Source organism: Hyperoodon ampullatus (genome assembly GCF_949752795.1).
Source record: "Hyperoodon ampullatus genome assembly, chromosome: 13".
Taxonomy (NCBI): domain Eukaryota; kingdom Metazoa; phylum Chordata; class Mammalia; order Artiodactyla; family Ziphiidae; genus Hyperoodon; species Hyperoodon ampullatus.
The window spans coordinates 40,658,479-40,681,673 of record NC_136926.1 but is presented as its reverse complement, the minus strand read 5'-3'; the positions used below and the strand labels follow the sequence as shown (position 1 = coordinate 40,681,673).

The 23,195-nt window shown below is 42.8% G+C and overlaps 1 protein-coding gene across 1 annotated transcript in view; it reads left to right on the top strand.

Moving 5' to 3' along the window:
• The window catches only part of TMEM241 (transmembrane protein 241), a gene marked incomplete at both ends in the record, with an annotated part of 103,171 nt that overhangs the window by 61,209 nt on the left and 18,767 nt on the right, over window positions 1-23,195 (top strand). The window contains 2 exons of the mRNA XM_079717441.1: window positions 69-138; window positions 3,883-3,976. Of these exons, the coding sequence (XP_079573567.1) occupies window positions 69-138; window positions 3,883-3,976 (164 nt within the window). The remainder of the gene's footprint in view (window positions 1-68; window positions 139-3,882; window positions 3,977-23,195) is intronic.

The following is a 23,195-nucleotide window of genomic DNA, read 5'->3' as shown; positions in this document are numbered from 1 at the left end:
TGTTTCCGGGCAGCCGGGGGCAGGGGGCTTTCAGGCTGTGTGTGTCTCACCCTTGCTGTTTCCCTCAGGTGATCTCCTCAGCGTCCTGGACTTTCCGTTCCTGTATTTCTACAGATTCCATGGCAGCTGCTGTGCCAGGTAATCTTAACTCGGAAAACCCCTTGCACTGTGGATTTGTATGTTTCTGTACTACTAGCTGTGTCTTCGTGAAGCCCAGGGTCACTGTCTGTTATCTGAATGAGCGTCAGAAGAAAGTGGTGTCTGGTGCAGGTGAGGAAGTTGACCCGTCGGCCATCAGAGGGTTGTTACGAACATGCTCAGGGCTGGCCTGGGACCTGCGAGGACCCCTGTCCTGAAGAATTTTCTCGGCCAGGGCAGTGGTTTTCAGACTTGTAGAAAAGAGAGAATTCTCCCACTTTTTTTTTTTTTGCCCCACAAGCAATTCTTAAACAGAACTTCGGTATATAAAAATGATGACGCTGACTCAGTTCAAGGGAAGATTTGGGTACCGAATCACACCCTCTCAGCATCTACCTTGATTTCTCTCTTGTTTCTAAGGGGCAGCCTCCAAAAATTTTTGACTGAACCCTAAGACTCTGAGAGACAGATTTTGAAACCAATGACTAGGAATTGTCTAGACCACAAGGTGATGGTTAATATTTGGCCTTGGGAAGTATCAGAGATGTGGACCAATTAGATGGATACATTTAGATACAAAGAGGTTCATCCCCATCCTACCCCCGCCCCCTTTCCTGCCATGACCCCCACCTCGCTTGACTGTATTGTGCCGAGGAATGGAAAGGCTTCTGTGGACAGTCTCAAAGCATGGATTCTGATATGGTCGAAAGACCACACTTGGGTTGAATTTCAGCCTTGCTGTTTGCTAATTTGTGTCTTTGGGCAAGTTATCCTAGTTCTCCCAAACCTTAGTTTAGTTTTCTCATCTGTAAAATGGAAAGATAATACTAATACAGGGTGATTGTGTGTATTAAATAAGGTACACAAAGCTCGAAGCATTTTGCCTGGCTCAGCGAATGATGGGCATTATTATTATCTGTAGATAAAATGTCAACAGACCAGAAGCAATTGCTACATAAAAGCCAGACCACCTATTTCCACCCAAAAGAGAGTGTATCTTGTGAAGCAGTGATTCTTCACAGAGAGTTAAAGAGCTGATATGCAGCTAGGTGCTGTTTCTGATGGGGGTGTGTTAGGACAGAAAAAATCAGTATTATAGAGTTTGCATCTGCATTTGAGCCTCAGAATGATTTTTTTTTCTTATCATTCTCAAAAAAGTTGCAGGAAAACACTGACAGAATTTGTCTTCTCAGTTCCTATCCATTTGGTCAGGCCCTGTCACTTGCCCACTAGCTAGGATTGTGTGGCAGGAGTGTCAGTGCCACTCTGGTGCCTGTGGACTTGCTTCCCTTTGGGCCTGCTTCTTTGGCCGCATGGGTGGCCGGGGTGCCAAGGGGGCCACCAGGTTTGGTTATTTGGGGCAGAGTGTCACAGTTCATAGCCTGTTGGTGATGGCTTTGTGGGATGGCCTTTTTTTTTTTTTTTTTTGGCCACGCTGCGCGGCACGCAGGATCTTAGTTCCCTGACCAGGGATCGAACTCGTGCCTCCTGCAGTGGAAGTGCAGAGTCTTAACCACTGGACCGGCAGGGAAGTCCCTATAGGGTGACCTTCTGCCTCCATTTCTGCCCCCTTTTAATCTGCAAGTTTTTCTAATCCAACATGAAAACTCAGGTGTTGTTTTTTTTTTTAATTTGAAAGATTTGGAAATCTTTATCTGAATTGGTTTAACTCTCTATTACATTCTACCTCTGGCTTACCCTCTTTTAAGAACGTGGCGCTTTTCCCCACATCATCTCATGACTCCCCCATAGCCGTATCTCAGACTAAGAGCTGTCACCTTCAGAGGTCCTGGGGGAGCTCAGGAGGGGTCATGGAGGTCTCAGGGGTCAGTGGTAGCCGTGGCCTGGAGGCCCCGTGAATAGGGAGCCCCAGGCTCCTTCACTCCTGGGATCTGCCCAGTGCTCTTAAGACCTGCCTCCACAGCAAGGGGTAGACAAGCTGGAAGTGGAAGACACAGATGAGGGAGATGAGGGAGGGACCCATGAGTCATTTAGAAATGATTCACCGACATGCAAGTCAGGTGATGGGAAAGAGTCATGGACGCTTTCAGGAGCGTGTGGGTCACAAGCCAGGGGTCACTCAGTCCTAGTAGCAGAGTCTGTGCTGAGGGCAAGGGTCAATGTGGAACTATGCCCTCCTCTGGCCAGGTATGGAGAGGACAGGAGAAGCCCAAAGGGGACCGAGGTATGGGGGATGGGACAGGCACCTGTTGGGGATGCAGGGGGTGGACACCACCAAGAGGAGCCTTGGAGGGCCGGCTGCCTCACTGTCCTCTACCAGCCTCGTGACCTTGGGCACCCGCAGCATCTCACTCCATCTCTCTGGCTGAGAGCACATTTCCACGTTGAGGTCTGCAGGGCCGGGGAGAGCTTCGGAAGAGCCAGGAAACCTGGACTCTCATTACGCCTGTGACCCAGTTTGCTTGTTAATAAAGTGAGACTTGGGGCTGGGGAACCGTTCTGTTCTGAAAATCTCTGATTTTCATAAAATAGGATGAAGAGCACTATGCTTATTCCTGCTTTAAGGCCACAGAACCGAACCTGGGGCAAGAAAGAAAGGGGAAAAAAATGGGGATTTGGTCAAGGTTATGAGGGTCGGTGAGCACAGCCAGGAATAGAATCCCGGGTCACTTGATTTCCAGCTTCCTGTTTCCCCACAGGGGCTCCTTGTGAGAGTGACTCAACGCCTTAATCAGCGCGGCCCAGGCTCCCATGACTGCAAGTGCAGACCTATGCAAACTTTGTGGGTAGTTAGGCCAAACAGGCTGAAATGTATATAGAGGAAACCTAATCCCTGTCCCTGGTCCTGCCCCAAGAATATGGCTGTGACCTAATCGAATCTAATGAAATGAAGGCGCACATTTCTGTGAAATTTGGCCTTAGGTGCGTTTAGTCAATTCAACCTGCTTCCAAGTACACCTGCCAAACATTTACGTAATACCTGCTATGATCAGGGCACCTTATTTGGCTCTGTTGGGGAAATATGGAGAAGCCCAAGATTGGGCCCTTCCCTCTCAGGGCTCATGATCTGGGTGGGAGCCATACCCCAGCACCTATAATAGAGGTCAGATGGCATTGTGGCACCCGACACCCTGGAGCTACAAAGGAGGAGGTATGTAGAGCTCCAAACCTCCGGATAGCCCCCGAGATGCTGTCCAGCCTCAGGCTCCCTTGGGAGGTGAGGGCTTTTTCAGACATCATTCCCAAAGTATAGCGTCTCTGTAGGCCACCCTGCTTTAGGGGACTTCTGTTATGCAACCCTCCCCTTTAGGTTCTTACCTTGAACCAAGGGGCCAGTCCAGACCCTCTGACTTCATATGGTGAGTGTTTCTTTGGAAGTCTTTTCCTAACAGTTTGTTGTGCTTGGAAAAAAAAGTTGAAGCTCTACCTTGGCAAGCACCAAGCTCCAGAAGTAATACAGGAGGAAGCAGGAGATACTGTCCTCCAGATTTTTTTTTTTCTTTCATGATTTAGCCAGAGATCTCCCAAATTTCTATACCCACTCCCCGCCTCCAGGGAAATGATCTCTTCATAGCTCCTTAGCATAGTAGAGCTTAATGGGTTTTTTAATTTTGGGTGTTTTTATCCAGAGATCACTAGAAAACAGAGATGAGATAGGGGTGGTGTAATAACTAAATATCGACTAATTTTTGTAAAGGTAAATACAAAATGTAACAGGAAATAGTTAGCTACTGGCTATAGGAAGGCAAGTCTCACTAACAAAAGTATATTTTCTCCTTCCAGTGGATTTTTAGGATTCTTTCTCATGGTCAACACAGTGAAGCTAAAAAGGCTTATGACCCCAGGGCAGTGTGCAGCCTGGATTTTCTTTGCTAAGGTAAGAGAGAGGGGAGGGGTGGGAAGAATCCATCTCAGGAGCCCTTGTGTCCAGTGTTCTCAGAGCCAGGTTGGTCTTCATGGAGTCATCTCTAGTCCCTGGCCCTGAGTCACATCCTTCGCTTGTTCAGGTAACAATTTCTGAGGGTTTCTGCCTATTTTATCAGCATGACATACTGATCTCTCACATTCCTGGAAGGTGACCTGAGTATGCCCCTTAATTTCCCAGAGCCTTAATTTTCCCATCTGAAAAAGAGAGGTTTTGCCAAAACAAAACAAAACACCTCTAAGCCTTCTCTTGCTTGAAGAGACTGGACCCCCAGATGCATGGGGCAGTTCTTATCTTCCTTCCTGGGAGCTGTGAGGGTGTCCAGAGCTCCAGTGACTTGCCCAGGTCTCAGCCTGTCAGAGGCAATTGAAAAAGGAAAACAGACAGATGGCCTGATTGGGGGACTCTGATGGACCATTCAAAAAAGGGACTAATAAAAATGCCCAGTGTGTATTGATCATGGTTGAAGCATAAGATAGAGAGGTGGGAAAATAAGAAGGAGCAGAAAAATCAGCTCTGGGATGCAGGATGTTGATGCTTTGGGGCTAGCTCTTTCTAGTGGAGCATTTCATTTCCCTAAAATCTGTAAAGGAGTCAAGTTACAGTGCCCTAGGTGCTGCTTCCACTGAGTGAGATTTCTTAATTAATTTAATCTAATACAGTAATCATTTAAACTTGTACCTTTAGCCATCTTTATGTTTGTTGGCTGATTTTTCCCCCAGAAAGCAAAAACAAACGCTTTTATTTGAAAGTAAGATTTCACAGCGATGTTTCCACCTGCATTGTCTACTTTCTAATAGCATTAATACTTCACATTCCAGAAGAATGTAAAGGTTGGCTGTGATACTGACTTAGAGCATGACAGAATGACGAGGTTGATAAATCCTCTCCCCCAGAAGCAACTAGAAAGCTGGAAAAAGACTATCAAAGATATCCATTTCAGCTCTCTAAAAATTGACCAAAAGCACACAACAAACTGAGAGGCATTTGTTCATGAAAACTCCTAAACTTCGGGTAGGAACAGCATGAGTTAGTGGTGTTCTTGCTTTAGGTTGCTCTCATTCCCTTCTCCCCATCTCTATAAGTATTCTGTTTCAACCAGAGCAGGGCAGGCTGTGAAAACCAGCAGGCTTGCTTCTGCTTCCAGAAGGGGCTCACTCTCTTTGGAGTATTGTCAGGTAAAGGGGCCGTCTAGGTGGTAAATGAACAGGAAGCTCCACTAGCTTGAGTTTACCTCCTTGGGGCAAGCAATGGACCAGTGGTCTAGCTGGGGACTTACCAGGTAGTTCTGGGAGGTGAGACAGCCACCGGGCTTGCTAGCTCTCCATAAATGCCAGATTTACCTTAGTCTGTGTGCATGAGCAGCAGAGATGGAGCATGCCCAAGACACATACACGTCCCTGGTCAACAGAGCCTGTGTGCACACACAGAGGACACGTGAGAGACCAGCAGAAAGAAAAGCCAGGGCAGACATGAAAACAGCCTAAAGTTTGAATGTGCTCCCTAGCCCACATACAGAGTCAGAAGCAGAGAGAAAGCTTTCTGGCTTAAGGTGTTTGAGCAAAACCTCTTGACTAGTCTTTGCCAGAACACTAAGCTATGCAGACTGGGGATGATCCCTAGGAAGGCCGGCTTAAAAATAAAAGCAAGAAAAAAACATTGAGTGAAGACCGCAGCAATGGTACCTTATATGGGAGACAGGTTTCACAGACTTAGTCCAGGCAAATTACTAAACAAGCAAAACAACAATGCCAACGAAAATGCTCTGGGAAAAAGTCAGAATCCAGAGTTGCTATACTATCTAAAATGTCCAGTACTCAGAGAAACAAGAAAGCATAATCCATGCACAGGAAAAAAAACAGTCAATAGGAATTGTGCCTGAATGTCTATCCTCAGAGGTAGAATTTAGCAGAAAAAGACTGCAAAGCAGCTATTTAAATATGTTCAGACAGCTAAATGAAACCATGTTTAAAGAATTAAAGGAAAGACTCAATGAATACAGAGTCTCAAGGAGGTAGAAATGATTTTTAAAAAAAGAACCAAATGGAAATTCTGGAGTTGAAAAGTACAGTAACTGAAATAAAATGAAAAATTCTCTAGAGGTACCCAGCAACATATTTGAGCGGGCAGAAGAAAGAATAAGTGAACTGGAAGGTGGAACAAAAGAAATTATTCAATCTAAAGATCAAAGACTTTTTAAAAATTGAAGAAATATGAACAGAGGCTCAGAGACCTGTGGGACGACATCAAGAGTATCAACAAATGTATAATAAGAATTCCAGAAGAAGAAGAAAGAAGGTTAGAAGAAAAAAAAAATGACAATCAGCAGATGACTTCTCATCAAATACAACAGAGGCCAGAAGGCAGTAGAAAAGAAAAAGGTCTCAAATCAATAACCTAAGCTTGCACCTTAAGAAACAAGAAAAATAGGAACAAAGTAAACCGAAAATGAGCAGCAGGAAGGATATGATAAAGTTCAAGGTGGAAAGTAATGAAATAGAAAACAGAAAGGCAATAGAGAAAATCAATGTTTGTTCTTTGAAAAATCAACAAAATTGACAAACCTCTAGCTAGACTGATGAAGAAAATAAGAAGATACAAATAATCAAAATTAGAAATGAAAGAAGGGACATCACCACTTATCCTATAGAAACTAAAAGTATTGTATAGTTTTATGCCAGCAAATAGATGATTTAGATGAAATGGACAAATTCCCCAAAGGCACAAAATAGGAAACTTGACTCAAGAATAAATGGAAAATCTGAATACGCTCATAACAAGTAAATAAATGTAAGTAGTAATTTTAAAATCTTTCTGCAAAGAAAAGCCCAGGCCCAGTTGGCATTACTGATGAGTTCTATCATGTATTTAGAGAAGAAATATATTTTCTTTACAAATTATTGTAGAAAATAGAGGAAGAGGGAATAACTCCCAATTTATTCTGTAAGGTGAATTACCCTGATACTAAAGCCAGACAAAAAATTGTAAGAAAACTACAGACCAATATCCCTCATGAACATAGATCTTTAACAAAACATTAGCAAACCAAATTTGGCAACCTACAGGAAGGATTATACACAATGATCAAATGAGATTTATCACAGGAATGCAAAGTTGGTTTAACATGTGAAAATTAATGTTATATTAATAAAATAAGGAACAGAAATACATGATCATGTCAATAGGTGCAGAAAAATCATTTGACAAAATCCAACATCCATCCATGATAAAAACTTTCAACAAACTAGTAACAGAAGAGAACCTCCTCAGTTTAATAAAAGGCATCTATGAAAAACCTATAGCTAACATTATACTTAATGGTGAAACTGAATACTTTCCCCCTAATATTGGAAGCAACACAACAATTTCACTCTCACCACTTCTATTCAACGTTATCCTGGAGGTTTCGGGCAGTGAAATAAAGAAAAAAAAATGTCTATACTCACAAATGACATTATCCTATACATAGAAAATCCTAAGGAATCTATAAAAACCCTAATTGAACTAATAAGTGATTTCTCAGGGTCTCAGGGTGCAAGATCAATTGTAGTTTTATGTATTAATAATGAACAGTCATGTTCAAAAAAATGAAATTAAGGAAACAATTCCATTCACAATAGCATCAAAAAGAAAAAAGTACTTAGGAACTTAACAAAGGTGTAAGATTTATACACTGAAAACTACGAAACCTTTCTGAGAGAAATTAAAGAAGATCTCAATAAATGGAGAGACTCAATATTGTTAAGATGGAAATTCTTCCTAAGTTGTACAAATTCACAAACTGATCCTAAAATTTATTTGGAAATGCAATAGCCAAAACAAAAGAAAAACAAAAACAAAGTTGGAGGACTTGAGCTACATAATTTGGAACTCACTATAAAGCTAGAATAATCAAGACATTTTGGTATTGGCATAAGGGTAGACATTAAGGTCTATTGATCTTCTTTTCTTTTTTTTCTTTTTAAAGGGTGTCAATGTATTTTTTTAAAGATTTTATTTTATTTTATTTTATTTATTTATTTGGTTGCACAGGGTCTTAGTTGCGGCTCACCACCTCCTTAGTTGTGGCATGCAAACTCTTAGTTGCAGCATGCATGTGGGATCTAGTTCCCTGACCAGCGACCAAACCCGGGCCCCTGCATTGGGAGCACGAAGTCTTAACCACTGTGCCACCAAGGAAGTCCCAAGGTCTATTGATTTTTGATAAAGGTGCCTAGGCAGTTCAATGGAAAAGGGGTTTTCTCTTCAGCAAATTAGGCTGTAACAGTCCGTATGCTGGGAAAAAAGAAGTACTTAGACCCTTGCCTTGCATTGTTAATTCAAGATGGATCATAGACTTAAATGTTAGAGCTAAAACTGGAATACTCTTAGAAGAAAACACAGGAAAAAATCTTAATGACCTTGGTTTAAGCAAAGAGTTCTTAGATATGACACCAAAAGCATGAGCCATAAAATAATTGATAAATTAGACTGCATTTAAGTTAAAATATTTTGTAATTCAAAAGACACCATTAAGAAAATGAAAAGATAAGCCACAGTCTAGGAGAAAATATTTGCAAATCATAATGGACCACTTATACATCAAAATGTGCTGACATTTGGAATACAACATAATTGTACTTAGCCATACAGCCTTTCCCCCACGTCATTGCGACTCTGCTGGGTGCCAGTATATTCAGAAAGTGACTCAAAAAGATGTTCCGTTGGCCCAGAGGAGAATTTGGATTCTGTGAAAAACTCACAGGCAGAGAGGTTAAGCAGAAGGATGTGCAGGTGGGGAACCAGGAGGAAATAAATTTAGCTAGAGGAGGAGGAGAATGTAGAGGGGGAGGGAAAAACTGGGCATAGAAGAGTTAGATTATAGGTATCCCTAAAAGCCATGCCACAGAGACCACTGTGAACCTCAGAATGAGACTGACCAAGGGTAATGTTTTAAGCAGGTTAATATAGCGGCAGTGCTTAAGACAGATTGGAAATGACTTCCAACCATTCAGAAGGGAGGTGAATCAAGGTAGTGATGGCAAGAAGAAAGGTGAAAGGTCAAACCTGACTTACAATTAGAAGGAAAATACATTTTAAGTACACAACTTACCATATAATTGTTCTGTGATGTGATAAAAGAATTAGATAACAAAGACAAATCATTTTAGAACAGGTGGGGGGATAGTTTGGACATAGGAATGATGGGTATGGAAGGTCACACATGGCTCCAAGGTTTGTAGCTAGAGACGTGGGAAATCCATGGCATTACAGACAGAAATGGGGGTGATTGTGAAAGAACATCTTTGGGGAGGAAAGCTGGTGATATACATTTTAGACAAATGTGTATGGTGATAAAACATCTACATGGAGCTCTTTTTTGTTGGAAACATGGGGTCAAAGGTAGGCAAGGGCTTGGAGCTCTGCATGTCCATTTGGGCTTCACCTGTAGAAAGATGGAGCTGAAATCAAGAAAATGTATAAATTGATGAGTTCACTGAGAGAGTGAAAGAATTTGGGGAGAACAGAGAAGAGGCTTACAACTTAGCTTGGGCGATACTTAGATGCCAGGGACCAATAATGAGCAGGAGAGAGAAGTAATAGCCGGAAGGTAGAAGGGGGATCAGGAGAGTTCAGAGCGGGGAAGTCTAAGGGAGAATTTTAAGGAGTTTTTTTAAAGCAAAATGCCACCAAGAGGTCAAAGAGATCCGACTGAGAAAAGACTAGAGCAAGGACTTTGCTGACCTTTGAGGAAACAGTTTTAGGCAAAGGGCAGGGGTCGGAGTGGGGCAAAAGCCGGATCATAAATACTCAAGAATACATAAAAAGTGGATAGAAGATTGTGATTGGCGGTGGGTAGATCTAACGAAGACAACTTCTGTTCTAGGAAAAGAAGGACTTGGGCGTGCTTGAGACTGGAAGACACCTGTGTACAGGGACTTCACGATGCCAGAGAGTGAGGGGAAACTGGGAGAATGAGTTTCAAAGGGAAATGGAAAGAGTGGGAGTGGTTAACTTTAGAGAAAATGAAAAGCCTTTATCCTGAGCCTTGGCAGAAGGGCGAAGATAGGAGGGAGGCTGTTCCTTGAGTCACGTGGCAGGGAACTCGGATTTCAGGGGTTTCAGGGAAGGAGGGACTCTTCGGCTTTGATCACTCTGTACCGAACCCCTCTAGTCCTCAGCTTTTTCATCCATAAAGCAAGGGGTCTGGACTAGATGATCTAAAGATAGTTCAAAAATGTGATTCAATTGAGCTCTGACAGTGCTGACTGTATCTGATACTTGGGACTGAATGCTGATGGCATTTACATTCAGTTGTAGGATTATATATAATGATGATCTGCTGGGAACCATATCATTAACTGTCAGTGCCTACTTAATGAAACATGTGCCAGATTTAAAAAGTCTTTGATAGAACCGATCAGAGTGAAGTAGGAGACCACTCAGCAATATGACCTTCTTCCATCTCTATTACCAAATTCCTTCTCTCAGGGAAGATTATCTATAAATGCCATATGTGGTTAATTGGAATGTTTGTCCCTGTTCTTATTTAGAGTTTGGACAGTCACAATTCATGCTTAGGGAATGGGGTTTCCCTTCCCATTGCTGCTTAGGCTAGAGTGCTGCTCATGCAGTCCAGGTGGAAGATGGGGCAGCCTTCTTTTTTGGGTTATATTTGAGAAATCTTTGCCAAATCTAAGGTCAGTAAGATTTTCCTTTATGATTTATTCTATATGTTTTATAGGTTTAGCTCTTTTTAAATTAATTAATTAATTTCTTTATTTTTGGCTGCGTGGGGTCTTCGTTGCTGCGTGCAGGCTTTCTCTAGTTGCAGCGAGCAGGGGCTACTCTTCATTGCCGTGTGTGGGCTTCTCATTGCGGTGGACTCTCTTGCTGCAGAGCACAGGCTATAGGTGCGTGGGCTTCAGTAGTTGTGGCATGTGGGCTTCAATAGTTGTGGCTCGTGGGCTCTAGAGCGCAGGCTCAGTAGTTGCGGTGCACTGGCTTAGTTGCTCCGCGGCACGTGGAATCTTCCTGGACCAGGGCTTGAACCCGTGTCCCCTGCACCGGCAGGCGGGTTCTTAACCACTGTGCCACCAGGGAAGCCTGGTGCAGCCTCCTGACATGGGGTCCCACGTGAGTCTTTGAACTTGGAGCATGTGGTGGGTGCAGAAGTGGTGCAGGGAGGCAAGGAACAAGGGGTGAAATATTGCAAACTGAGAAAATTCTAGAACCTGACTCCTCAACGTTTCAAGAAAAAGGCAGAATGTATAAGAAGATAGACCACAAAGTGCTATGCAAACACAGAGCATTATGTAAAGTTACTTAAATCCCGACCAAGACTTAATTTTGACCTAGCTCTGAGTCCCAGCTCGGCCACACTTTCTAGGTATATGCTTCATTTTCTCATCTGTAAACAAGTATAATAATAATGTCTACCTTGCTAGAGGGTTGAATAATATTTAGACAGCCCTGGAATAGTGAGTGCCGGCAGCTGGCAGGCCCTCCTTGGCTCTGTCGACCACTAGTTTAATTCTTCCTCCAGATTAACCAGTGATTCCTGAGTCTAGATTTTCCATTTGTATTCGCTAGTTCTAGGTTATGAATTGCGTTGGGAACTGCCTATCTAGGCACTGCTCAGAATTTAGGGTGCAAGAGAACCAGCTCTCTCACCGTGTTTTTAATCAGGCATTGCCTAACAAAGGAAGCAATTGATGTACCATTCACAATGTTTTTAAACCTATATAAAGAGTCATTGATTCAGAACAGTTGCTGTGCCTGTGGAAATGTGTGTTTGTTGGTCTCCATGGAGACCACCTCTGGCTGTTCTGTGATCACTGGCCTTAATTATACACCAGGGTTGCCAGGGAGCCTGCAAAGCTGTCCCCATAACAACACATCCTTGTGTAGTAAAAGGACCGAAGTCCTGAACTGTGTTTCCCACTTAGGAGTTTCTCTTAAAAGAGTTGAGAAGACTATACTGGTAAGTTTTAGCCTCTGTTTGATTCATCCTTTTGAAGAACTCTTAAGTGGGTAGGAATTTCTCTTGAGTTTCGACCGCCTCTCTCTCAGGCTGTTTGGCCAGGTCTTGGGAGCATGGCCTGACATCTTTCTTTTTCCAGTGACATGTTGATATTTCTCTTGACCTATTGCCAAGATATTGAATTAAGAAGGAGGCTTGGCTATGTGAGTTTTACTAGGTAAAATTCAACCTGTTTTAAATATAGGATGAACTTGTAAAAGTGTCCTCAACAGATGCTTTCAGGGTTTGATGTTCAGAATTTTCAAATGTCTCCCAAGACCATGGGTGAAATGCTTGCTGTTTCTGGTGGAATTTTAAAAAAAGAAAGAAAAGAAGCTTAGTGTCTTTTATATTGGAATCACACAGATTTTATGACTTCTAAATTACATAATTTTTTTCTCCACTGAATTTTTTTTAGATATATTTGTAGGGAAGTTCCAGAGCTTAATGTGAAATCACACCTTGAATTTCTGAGGAGGTGACAAGTAAACAAATCTTCCAGGTTCTGGAATCTGACTTAGATTCAATTTCTGGTGCATGTAAACACGCGTGCGTGCGCGTACACACACACACACACACACACACACAAACACACATACACACTCAAGGACAGACTACAGACGAGTCCTGGAAGTATAGTTAATGATCCCCATCATATTTCGTTTTCACTGGGTCTAGTCTATGCTGAACAGTGTTAGTTCTCCTCTGCCTTCTACTTCCTGCTCCGTTACTACCCTTCTCCTTTTTTAAAAAAAACCAGTTTTATAGAAATTTAATTGCCATATAACATTGTGTTAGTTTAAGGTACACACATAATGATTTGATATTTGTATATATTACAAAATGATTACCACAATATATTTAGTTAACATCTCTCAGCTCCCATAGTTACAAAAAAATATGGAATGCTTCATGAATTTGCATGTCATCCTTCTCTGTATCATTCTGGTTTTAGTATGTGTGCTGCTGAAACAAGCACAGTTACTTCTTTTTCTTTATCATCATCATCTTCATCATCTTCATCACCATCTGTTGGGTGTGCAGAGCCTGTTGCTGTCTTTCCTCCCTTCCTGGATGGTAAAAGGCAATCACAAAAGAGAAGGCCACTCCTCTCAGTTCGCTATTTGCATTTCTTCCCATTTTCTCAGCTTCTTAAGACTCCACACTCCTTTCTGGGGAGCAGCTTTCCTTTCTGGGGAGCAGCTTCATATTTTTTTAATTTACTTCCTCGAGCTGTTATTCAGCACCTTGATGTGTTCTAGAATGGTCCGATGAAAATAAATGATCAAACCCAATGAAGCTGTGCTGTCATGTAATTTTTATGTTGAAAGAATGCGCTTACAAAATTGAGTTATGACTGTTTTCCTAATTAAATCATTTTTCTTTTTCACAGTCTAAGCGGCTAGGGCAATGAAAATAATTTTCATTGGAAAATGAAAACCTAGAGGCAGCAGCATAACTTTCCTTTATGGTCTCTAGCTGGGCAATAATAACATGTCTATGTCTTTCCATGACATCACCACTGAAGCAACAGGAACGTGAAATAGCAAGTTCAGGAGCTTCTCTGTGTTTGTTGAGCTGTATGGAAACAGTCAGCAAGAAGCTGGTTATCTGGGAATGATTCGTTTATAAGCAAGGTTTTCCCAGAGGGCACATGGGAGGGGAAATACAGTTTTGGATTAAAGGGAAAAAAAATTAAATTCCATTTCCTATTGTCAAAATAATTCCTAAGGAAGTGAGTGATGTTAATGGACATTTTGCTATTTTGGAGAAGGTTGTTGTTTTTCTTGTTTCCGATTATGAACTCCTAATTTTTTCTGGGCTATTTTTAGCACCATTGATCATCCCAATGTTCTGTACTACAAAAATATGATAACGATTCTGGATTTCTCAACTTTTGACCTGAATGAATTCGCTTTAAAGGAAATGCCCGGAATTTCTGTAAATATTCTGACTGCAAGGTTTATAAGAGTGCTGTCAGTATCCAAGACAATTTATAACACCTAAATTAAAGTGATTTTTTGCAACACAAAGGCCAGTTCATTGGGAAAGTTTACAGAGCCTCTGTTGGGGGGATGAATCAATGTGTCCTTGGTTCACTGTAGGATAGCATCGAATAAATGAGTGCCAAGTGAATGCTTAAACACACTGATCTTATTTTACACATCTTGGCAGGTTTGTGCACTCATGTCAGAAACAGAGGCACAATCCCACATGTATCTATGGAAGTACCTTCCACTGCCCCCAGTGATGCTCTTGTAATGTACATATTCCTTCCCTTAATTGTGCCATTAATCCAGTTTGAGTTCACCTTTCGTTATGAAGATCTTCTATCTCAGTCACTAGAACTAAGTCCCCCAAGGTATGGCCGGACATGGGGTAATTAGCAAGGAGCATTTCATGGCCTGTATATGCCCAAACCAGAGGGCAAGCTTCGGGCAGCACCAACTGCCCGTGTCCTTAGAGAATGAGCAGGCGTAATCAGAGCTAATAAAATGAAGCAGTTTTTGGGAAATCTGAAGAAACATAGTTTCATTATGGGACAGCTAAGTTTTGACACATAATAGAAAGGAATGACATGTGGATGTGAAAGACTTAGTAGATATTTACTTGGTGCCATTTTGTGAAAATAGCTCTTCTCTCCCGCTGTGCCTTAGAGACATCTTGGTGGCCTGGCCCCCCGGGGCCCCCAAGTACCCCATCGGATCCCTCCCCACACTTGTTCTCCTGTTTTATCCCCCAGAGTGGAATTTGCTTATGATAATCATTTGCTCATTTTTTTTCCTGTTTAAAATGTCCTCCCTTACAAAAAGTAGTCCAAACTTGCTTTTCCCCTCCTGACTCTTTATCATCACTTTGAACTGACCCAGTGGTTCTTTAGGTTAAGATTTCTGATGTTTTTGTTTTTCTATAAGTAGACTGCATCTAACTGTAAGGCCAGGCAGTTAAGTACAAGCAGGTGTGCTTGTTTATGTGACTCCAAAATAGCCAGTCTGTTAGTCAAATATGTGGCAGGAAAGGTTTTTTTCAGTCAATACTGAATTGCCTGATACCATGTAAACTAGTGTTAGATTGTGTTTGTAATTTTATTTGATTGTTTCTGTGCATATCTGGGTGGTTTTGGGGGGTAGATTATGAGGAGAACAGGCTCTCTCTGTCTACATTTCCACATCTGTCTTCTTGTCATGTGACTTCTGGGGGTGCCCTGGGGGATACAAAGAGACACCTCTCCTTCAGTTATTTGGAGTGAACTCCTTTTCTAATTTCTTGAATGTTCTAGCTATCTGTGAAGGACGAAACATATAAAGTGTACTCCAGCAAAAGGGGAAATCGAGTAATTGCCAAAACCCTCTCTCCCAAAGTGTTGAGCTCCCAAATCCTAACTTTTAAAATTAATTAATTAATTAAATTTTTTGGCTGCGTTGGATCTTCGTTGCTGCATGCGGGCTTTCTCTAGCTGCGGCGAGCGGGGACTACTCTTTGTTGCGGTGCGCGGGCTTCTCATTGCGGTGGCTTCTCTTGCTGCGGAGCACGGGCTCTAGGCACGTGGGCTGCAGTAGTTGTGGCTTGTGGGCTCTAGAGCACAGGCTTCGTAGTTGTGGCGCACAGGCTTAGTTGCTCCGCGGAATGTGGGATCTTCCCAGACCAGACATCGAACCCGTGCCCCCTGCATTGGCAGGCGGATTCCTAACCACTGAGCCACCAGGGAAGTCCCCCAAATCCTAACGTTTTAAGGGTGCATGGAGAGAAGTAAAAAACTCTGAATGGTGTGGCCAAATGGCAGCAAACACTTGGCAATTTGGAATAGCAGTGCTGACACTGCTTACGGTAGGATTTCTAAGGTGGGAATGCAAGGCCTGAGGTTGTGAGGACATCTCTTACTCTCACTTGAAGGGAAAAACCAGCCCAGTTCTGAGCCCAGTGAACTGGTGCTTTTTCCACTGAAATATCCCTGCTCTGACATCTAGGTTGAGCTACGCTGTGTGAACCACTTGGATCCAATCAAGTCCTGCCGTTATCTTTTGTGAAGCCAGTCAGAGTTACTCTTATTTTCATGTTATCCTTGGGTGGTTGACTGTTCACTCTAAGAATTACACAATGCATGACTCCGTTTCAGTACTCATGCTTCTTTTTTTTTTTTTTTGCGGTACACAGGCCTCTCACTGTTGTGGCCTCTCCCGTTGCGGAGCACAGGCTCCAGACGTGCAGGCTCAGCGGCCATGGCTCACGGGCCCAGCCGCTCCGTGGCATGTGGAATCTTCCTGGACTGGGGCATGAACCCGTGTCCCTTGCATCGGCAGGCAGACTCTCAACCACTGTGCCACCAGGGAAGCCCCTCATGCTTCTTATGAGGGTTTTCTTTTCCCTGAAAAAAATTTTTTCAAGTTACTTTATGAGAAAATGTATATTCAGCAAGTTTATTCAGCAGAGATTTATAGAGTGACCTGTCATATTCCAGGCTAAGAAGAGAGAGCTAAGAGAGCAGAGAGTAGTGACGAATAGCCCCGCATTTTGGAGACAGAGAGAGCTGGCTAAGAATCCCACTCTCCAGCAGTGTAACTTTAAAAAGATTCCTTCGCCTCTGTATGTATCCGTTTTATCATGTGTAAAATGGGAGTAACTGTATAACTTTACAGAAATATTGCAGGGATTCTATGAAATAATGTACGTTGAGCAGTTAATGTTTGTTCATGTTAATTGAAAAGAATGAGCTTTTCTCTTGCAGATGGAGAAACGTTTGAAGCGCTTTCTGTATTTGGGATTTGGCTACAATTTGAGAACTGCTGACCTGTAGTTAGAGAACCTTTGCTTCTGCTTTGCTCCATTTTGTCATTCTAGTGTCAAGAGGAATTTAAAATTACTGGATTCAAGTGGCACCGTGGGTTTTAAAGTTCTTTTTTCAATTTTTCAAGTAACTCAGGGAACCTAATTTATCATTTGATGGAATATTTTGGAAGTCACAGGTGTTTATTTAAAAAAAGAAAGAAAAAGGAAAAGAAGAAGCATCACTCCTAAAGATTGTTGGATGAGTCTTCAGTAGGGGAATGCAGCTCACAGTCTGTGCCAGGTTGGTTGTAAGAGAATGGAGATTTGAGACAGAAGTGGTTTTAAATCTGATGTGGAACCACACATACACCACCCGCCCCAACCCAGGCCAGCTAAAATTAAAGAGACTGACAATACCAAGTGTGGGTGAGGATGTGGCATAACATTTCTGGTTTAGAAAACACTAAAGCTAAATAAGGTTTGTTATGACTGAGCAACCCCACTCCTGGTGTACACTCAATTGAAAAATGAAGACGTATGCCCACAAGACATGTTCAGTGGTATGGAATTAGAGGTGATGGTTGCATGACTGTGAATATACTAAAAAAGCTATTGAATTGTACACTTTAACAGGGTGAATTTTATAGTATGTGCACTCTATTTCAGTAAGACTGTTATTTTTTTTAAATCCATAATAGGAATATCCACAGTAGTTTTACTCATGACAGCCCCAAACTGAGGAAATAGACCATACATCAATCAAGGAGAAATAAAGTTTGATCTCTCCATACAATAGAATAGTAGACTGCAGTAAAAAAGAGCCTACAGGGCCTCCCTGGTGGCGCAGTGGTTGAGAGTCCGCCTGCCGATGCAGGGGATACGGGTTCGTGCCCCGGTCTGGGAGGATCCCATATGCCGCGGAGCGGCTGGGCCCGTGAGCCATGGCTGCTGAGCCTGCGCATCCGGAGCCTGTGCTCCGCAACGGGAGAGGCCACAACAGTGAGAGGCCCGCATACCACAAAAAAAAAAAAAAAAAAAAAAGAGCCTACAGCCACATAGGTGATTCAGATTTATTGATTGGGAAGGAACCTAGGTTCCTTCTCTGTCTGGTGGTGGTTACATGGGTGTTTAAAGGTGTAAACATTCAACAAGCCCTACACTTAAAATTCAAGCTCGTCGTGCATTTTACTTTATTTATGTTATGATTCAGTTTTTAAAAATCTGATGTGGGTGCTGCAGTGGTGCCATCCTCAGAAAGCACAGCTGAGCCTCCTCTCCTGCTGGTCCCTGGGAAGCCCAGGTGTTGGGTCCAGCAGACCCTCCCACCTCTGGCTTTGACCCTGTCTTTGCACTGCAGATGGTCTGCGGTTTCACTTACTGGGGAAAGAGAAGAACCCACAGAGTGGTGCCTCACTCTTCTGGGCACCGGCCACCAGTTCTCTTAAATGTCATGGTTGGAGAGGGTTTCTAATCAATATTCAGCTCAGTGCCAATGTAAAGAAAGTGAGCTCAGGCTTCCCGGTAGCGTTGCAGAAGTATTTATTGGTCTGCTTCTGCTCCACAGGCTTTACCGTTTCTTCAGAGAAAAGCAGCCTCTGCTGAGCTGTCTCCTTGATGGAGGCGGGCGGGGCTCCTGGCTGCACCGCCAGCTCCCTGCACTCAGACTTTCTGCTTTCTGTAATGGAACCCAGGCGAGGACCGTGGTGCAGATTTCTCTATTCTCAGATTCCTAAATTGTACACGGGTGTACCTTGTAAATGGCATGGGAACAAGACAAGGCATTTTCTTCCCTCTGGGTCACTACACTAGGCTTCACTGTGGCATTTGACAGGTTTCCTAAATTAACTGCTCTGTGCTTTTTTGAAACATATATTTGAATGTCTGTAACTATGTTTTCAGTTTAAACTTCGGAGGCAGACTGACATTAAATGGCTTCTCCCAAGCAGTCCGTTTGCCTGCATCTTAGGGACACCGCTTGTGTGGCTGACCATGGATCTTCACAGCTGTGGCTACAGCCAAACTCCTGAGCTGCTTCCTCCCCTGCTACGTGTAGTCCCCTCCCCACTGCATCAGTAGACATCTCTGGCGTGGACTTGGGGTCATAGCCTCATCTCTGCCTCCCTGTCTTTGTTTTCCCCCTATCTTCATCTCTCTTATCTACTTCCTACAGATGTTGTAAGTCTGTAAAGATTGTCTTTTTAAGCTTCTTGAAAATTCTCACTGGAACAAGTCAAGGAATGAATAAAATTCCCCCATCCCTTTCAAAAGAAAGTTGTAAGCGAGAGAATAAAATTTCAGTCCCTGAGAAATAACTTTATAGATGATTCCTTTGTCTTAGGGAGGGGGAAACTGAAATCTAGAGAGGGGAACGGCCAGCCTGAGGTTAGTCAGTGAGTTTGTGACACAGCAAGGGGACACTGGGGACTCTCAGAGTGCTGGCCCGCTGCTCTCCCACGGACACGGCACAAGAACAGATTGGGATGAGCTCTTTTGAAGTCCAAGTCCAGACATGCTACACGCCCAGTCATCCTGGACCCAGCTGCCCACGGTCTTTAAGGGAATAGGGTTCCCATGGGATTTTTTTTCAATACCTTGCTAGGAAAAAGCAGTTTCCAGCTACTGGTTTTTTCTTTCTCTTCAGGTTTCCTTCAGCTTTAATGGTGGCCTCCACCCAACTCACACTTTGCATTTTCCATTAATACCCAGTGGCTTAGCGTCTGTGAGTTTGTTCCTGCTGTTCCTTCCACGTAGAAAGCCCTTTTCACCCTTCCTCACCTGGTAATTCTTATCTGTCCTTCAGGATGAGCTCAGGCATCATCTTGATGTGGGCTTGTTCCTGCAACACTGAGTATACCCATGTCTTAGCACTTATCATATGGTATTGACATTATTGGCTTAGTAACCTCTGGAAGTAGCTAACCTAGAATGGGGTGCTGGGGGCAGGTTCTTGCCTTTCATTTTTGCCTCTCTAGTTCCTAGCCAGGGGCTCAGTGAAGGGAATTTGGCCTTAGTGTCCTTCCAGCAATAACTCAAAGCCCTTTTCCTTTTTCACTTCTAATTCAGTGAAAGCTTCTTCCTAAACAGTTTGTTGTCTTTTTAGCTTTCCTTTTGTAAACTCTCCAAAAGAGCAAGGAATTTTGTCTTAGCTCAGGCTGCCATAACAAAATGTCATAGATTGGGTGGCTTAAACAACAGACGTTTATTTCTCACAGTTCTGGAGGCTGGGAAGTCCGAGATCAAGGTGCCAGCAGGGTTGGTGTCTGGAGAAAGCTCTCTTCTTGGGTAGTAGGTGGTTGTCTTCAGCTCTGTCTTTGCATGGCAGAGAGAGGGCACAAGCTATCTGACCTCTTCTTGTAAGGTCACTAATCCCATCATGAGGCCCCGACCCTTATGACCTCATCTAACCCTAATTACCTTCCAAAGGCTCCATCTCCAAATACCATAATATTGGAGGTTAGGACTTCAGTATATGGATTTAGGGTGGAGGAGGGCATACAATTCAGTCCATAGCAAAAGAGTGCACAGGTGACCCACTGACGTTTTGCAGTGAGTGCCAAGAGTTGTGTAACAAGAGCTAGAAAGTCTTCATGGTTTGTGTAAATCCCTCAAGTGGAACTGAGCTGGTAGAGTGAGTCTTGTGCAAGCTTTGTACACTTCTAAGGAGTTCTCACTCTCTGGTCATGTAAAACTGGGTGTGACTAGACCTGGAGCTGGGGTATAGCCCTCGACATCATAGGCTCACTTCTCCCAACTGATATTTCATCAGGAATTGTTGGGATTAAGGAAGAAGGCAGGTTAGAAGTAGCAAAAAGGTTTTTACCAAATGAGCACCACATTTCCTATCTTTAAGCAGGTCTTGTTGTATATCTTTTGGCAAATCTATTCCTTCACCTTCATTATTACTAAGTATAACAATAACGTGAATTGAAGTTGTTGTTAAATGGAGATGAAAAAATCCTCATGACCTTGGAGTAAGTATAATTATGGTGCTTTTATTTAAAGCTCCTTTGAGCTTAAATTCATTTCATTTCTAAAAATAGACTGCAGAGATTAGATCTATTCTTTGAGAGGATCAAAATAATGTAGAATATAAAAACACCTTAGCTGCATGCTCCTCCTTTCCAGAAGCACAGAGTACTGCTTAGCTGGGAGACTGATAGAACTTTTTAATCAACAAGGCAAAGTTTGAAAAATAACTTTGGCAGAAATCCATCATTCTAAAAGTAAGTCTGTCAATAAGTGAGTACATTTACTGAATAAAATGAGACTGAAAAAGTTGAGAGAAAATACTAGAATGAAGAATCTATTAATACTATACCAGGCTGAATTGAATTTGAAGGAAAGTTAGAGAAGTCTCGAATTCTCCATTTGTCTTTGACGATTGGATGTTCTGAGTATGTCTACATTATTTTGCTCTTTATACTTCTTGGCAAAGGAGCAATACTTGGCAAATTATAGCCCCTTTATTCAAAGAAATTGTAGTATATTATAGAAAATAAACAAGAACAAAACAAAACAAAAAACCCAACCAAATCAGGTATTTTAGGATGAGCTGAAGTGGAATGCCCAAAGAGATAGGTGAAAGGAAGAAGCCCCCCCAAAGGTACCAGGGAGCACTGATTCAGCAGACATGATTTAATATGGCCTCTTGAGAAACGTGAGTACTGAAGAGAAAAGTCTGACACCCCACCCTTTCTGAGGGAGAGCCAACACTTTCTGCACTGCTGATCCAGGAAGATTGCAAGTCCAAGATAAAAGGTCCAAAGGTCACAGATTTCTGAAGCTGGAACCAAGGGATCAGTGTCAGATGGCATAAAAGACACACGGGTCTTTTCAGCATACAGCATGTGTTAAAGAGTTCAGAGTTCTGGTACTTGAACTCTTCTACCCACTTCTCCCTTCTTGATATATGGACTAAGAGAACATATGGACAAAGAATAGTAGGCAAGTGGGAAACAAAGTTGAGTTGGAAAACTCAACCTTGGTTTAGAGACTTAAGGCTTTCTGCTCCCTATAGGAGGCATGGCTTCCTCTCCATCCTCCACTCCCACCCCCCAACAGGTGAAGACAGGGTAAAGAAAATTTTATTGCATGGATTCAAGGGAAGAAATAAATCACGTGGAGTCTGGATTCTTGCCTTTAAAACACTGGAATCCCACTAACTAGTGTAATGAGCCTCATTAAGTGTACAATCAGATGAATAATTCTTCCCATTAGAGTGAACTTAGAAGAGATTGAAAGGATGGAAAGCAGAAGAGTTTCCTCCCCCCAGGCAGAGAGAATCATGAGGAAAGGAAACTGTATGTTCCTCTCACCTCCAGTCTGCCTTATTAATCATCACCAGTTGCATCATATCTGAATCTCTGTGTCTGAAGACAAAGAGACTGTGCCCTTAAGAAAGTCCTGTTGCCCTCGGCTGATATATACAAGATCCTAGGCTATGATGAAAATACAAAGCTAATTTAAATTGTAATGATGAGTTAATAAGATTGTCACTGATCAGGAAGATGTTCAGAACAAATCAAATAAAGCCTCCCCACCTTGCCTCACCATGATGACATCCAAGGTGGCTCTAGGGAAATAGTGGTCAGCCAAATCTGGTTTGAAAACCAGTGTCTTACCATCTCTCTATGTCTTAGTTTTCTCGTCTGTATAGTAAACGGAAATCCTCTACTTCAGAGTAGACTGTTGTACATTGTGACAGGCCAACATTCAGCTGAAACAACCAGGGGAAAAACAAGTAAATTGCAAAAATCATATTTTTAAAGAAATCAGAGATCTGTGAAAGCAATGAGAATTAAATTAAAAACATTTCCCAAGAAGGAAGAACCTTCCTAGGTATACTGAGTGACACAGGCTATTTTCTTCATGGGGTTGGAGGAGGTGAAGGATATTTGCTGATTCTGGGTGTGGCCTAAGGATATGACTTTGTCCAAGAAAAGGAAATATTCTGTGGGAAAGAGAAACTAGCAGAGCTTTTGGCAGTCATGTGGAACTGGCTTGATGGATTGGAAACTAGAGGAGCCCCAAAGGCAAGTCCAGTATTCCCAGGAGACGTTTGCTGAACTCTGGAGCAGTTCTGGAGGTTTCTGGTTGGCCCAGAAAGGCAAAGCAAAAGCTCATAATCTTGGGGGTACTTAGGAGACAAAATCTTGCTAAAAAGAGGAGCCTGAAGCAAATATACAATGACTCTTCCCCTAAAGACTGTTGCCAGATTTTGAATCTACATGGGATGGGAAGCTAAAAAGCTAAGGTCAAAATTTCTGAAAGGGGCTACCCTGGTGGCACAGTGGTTGAGAGTCCGCCTGCCGATGCAGGGGACGTGGGTTTGTGTCCTGGTCCGGGAAGATCCCACATGCCGCAGAGTGGCTAGGCCCGTGAGCCATGGCCGCTGAGCCTGTG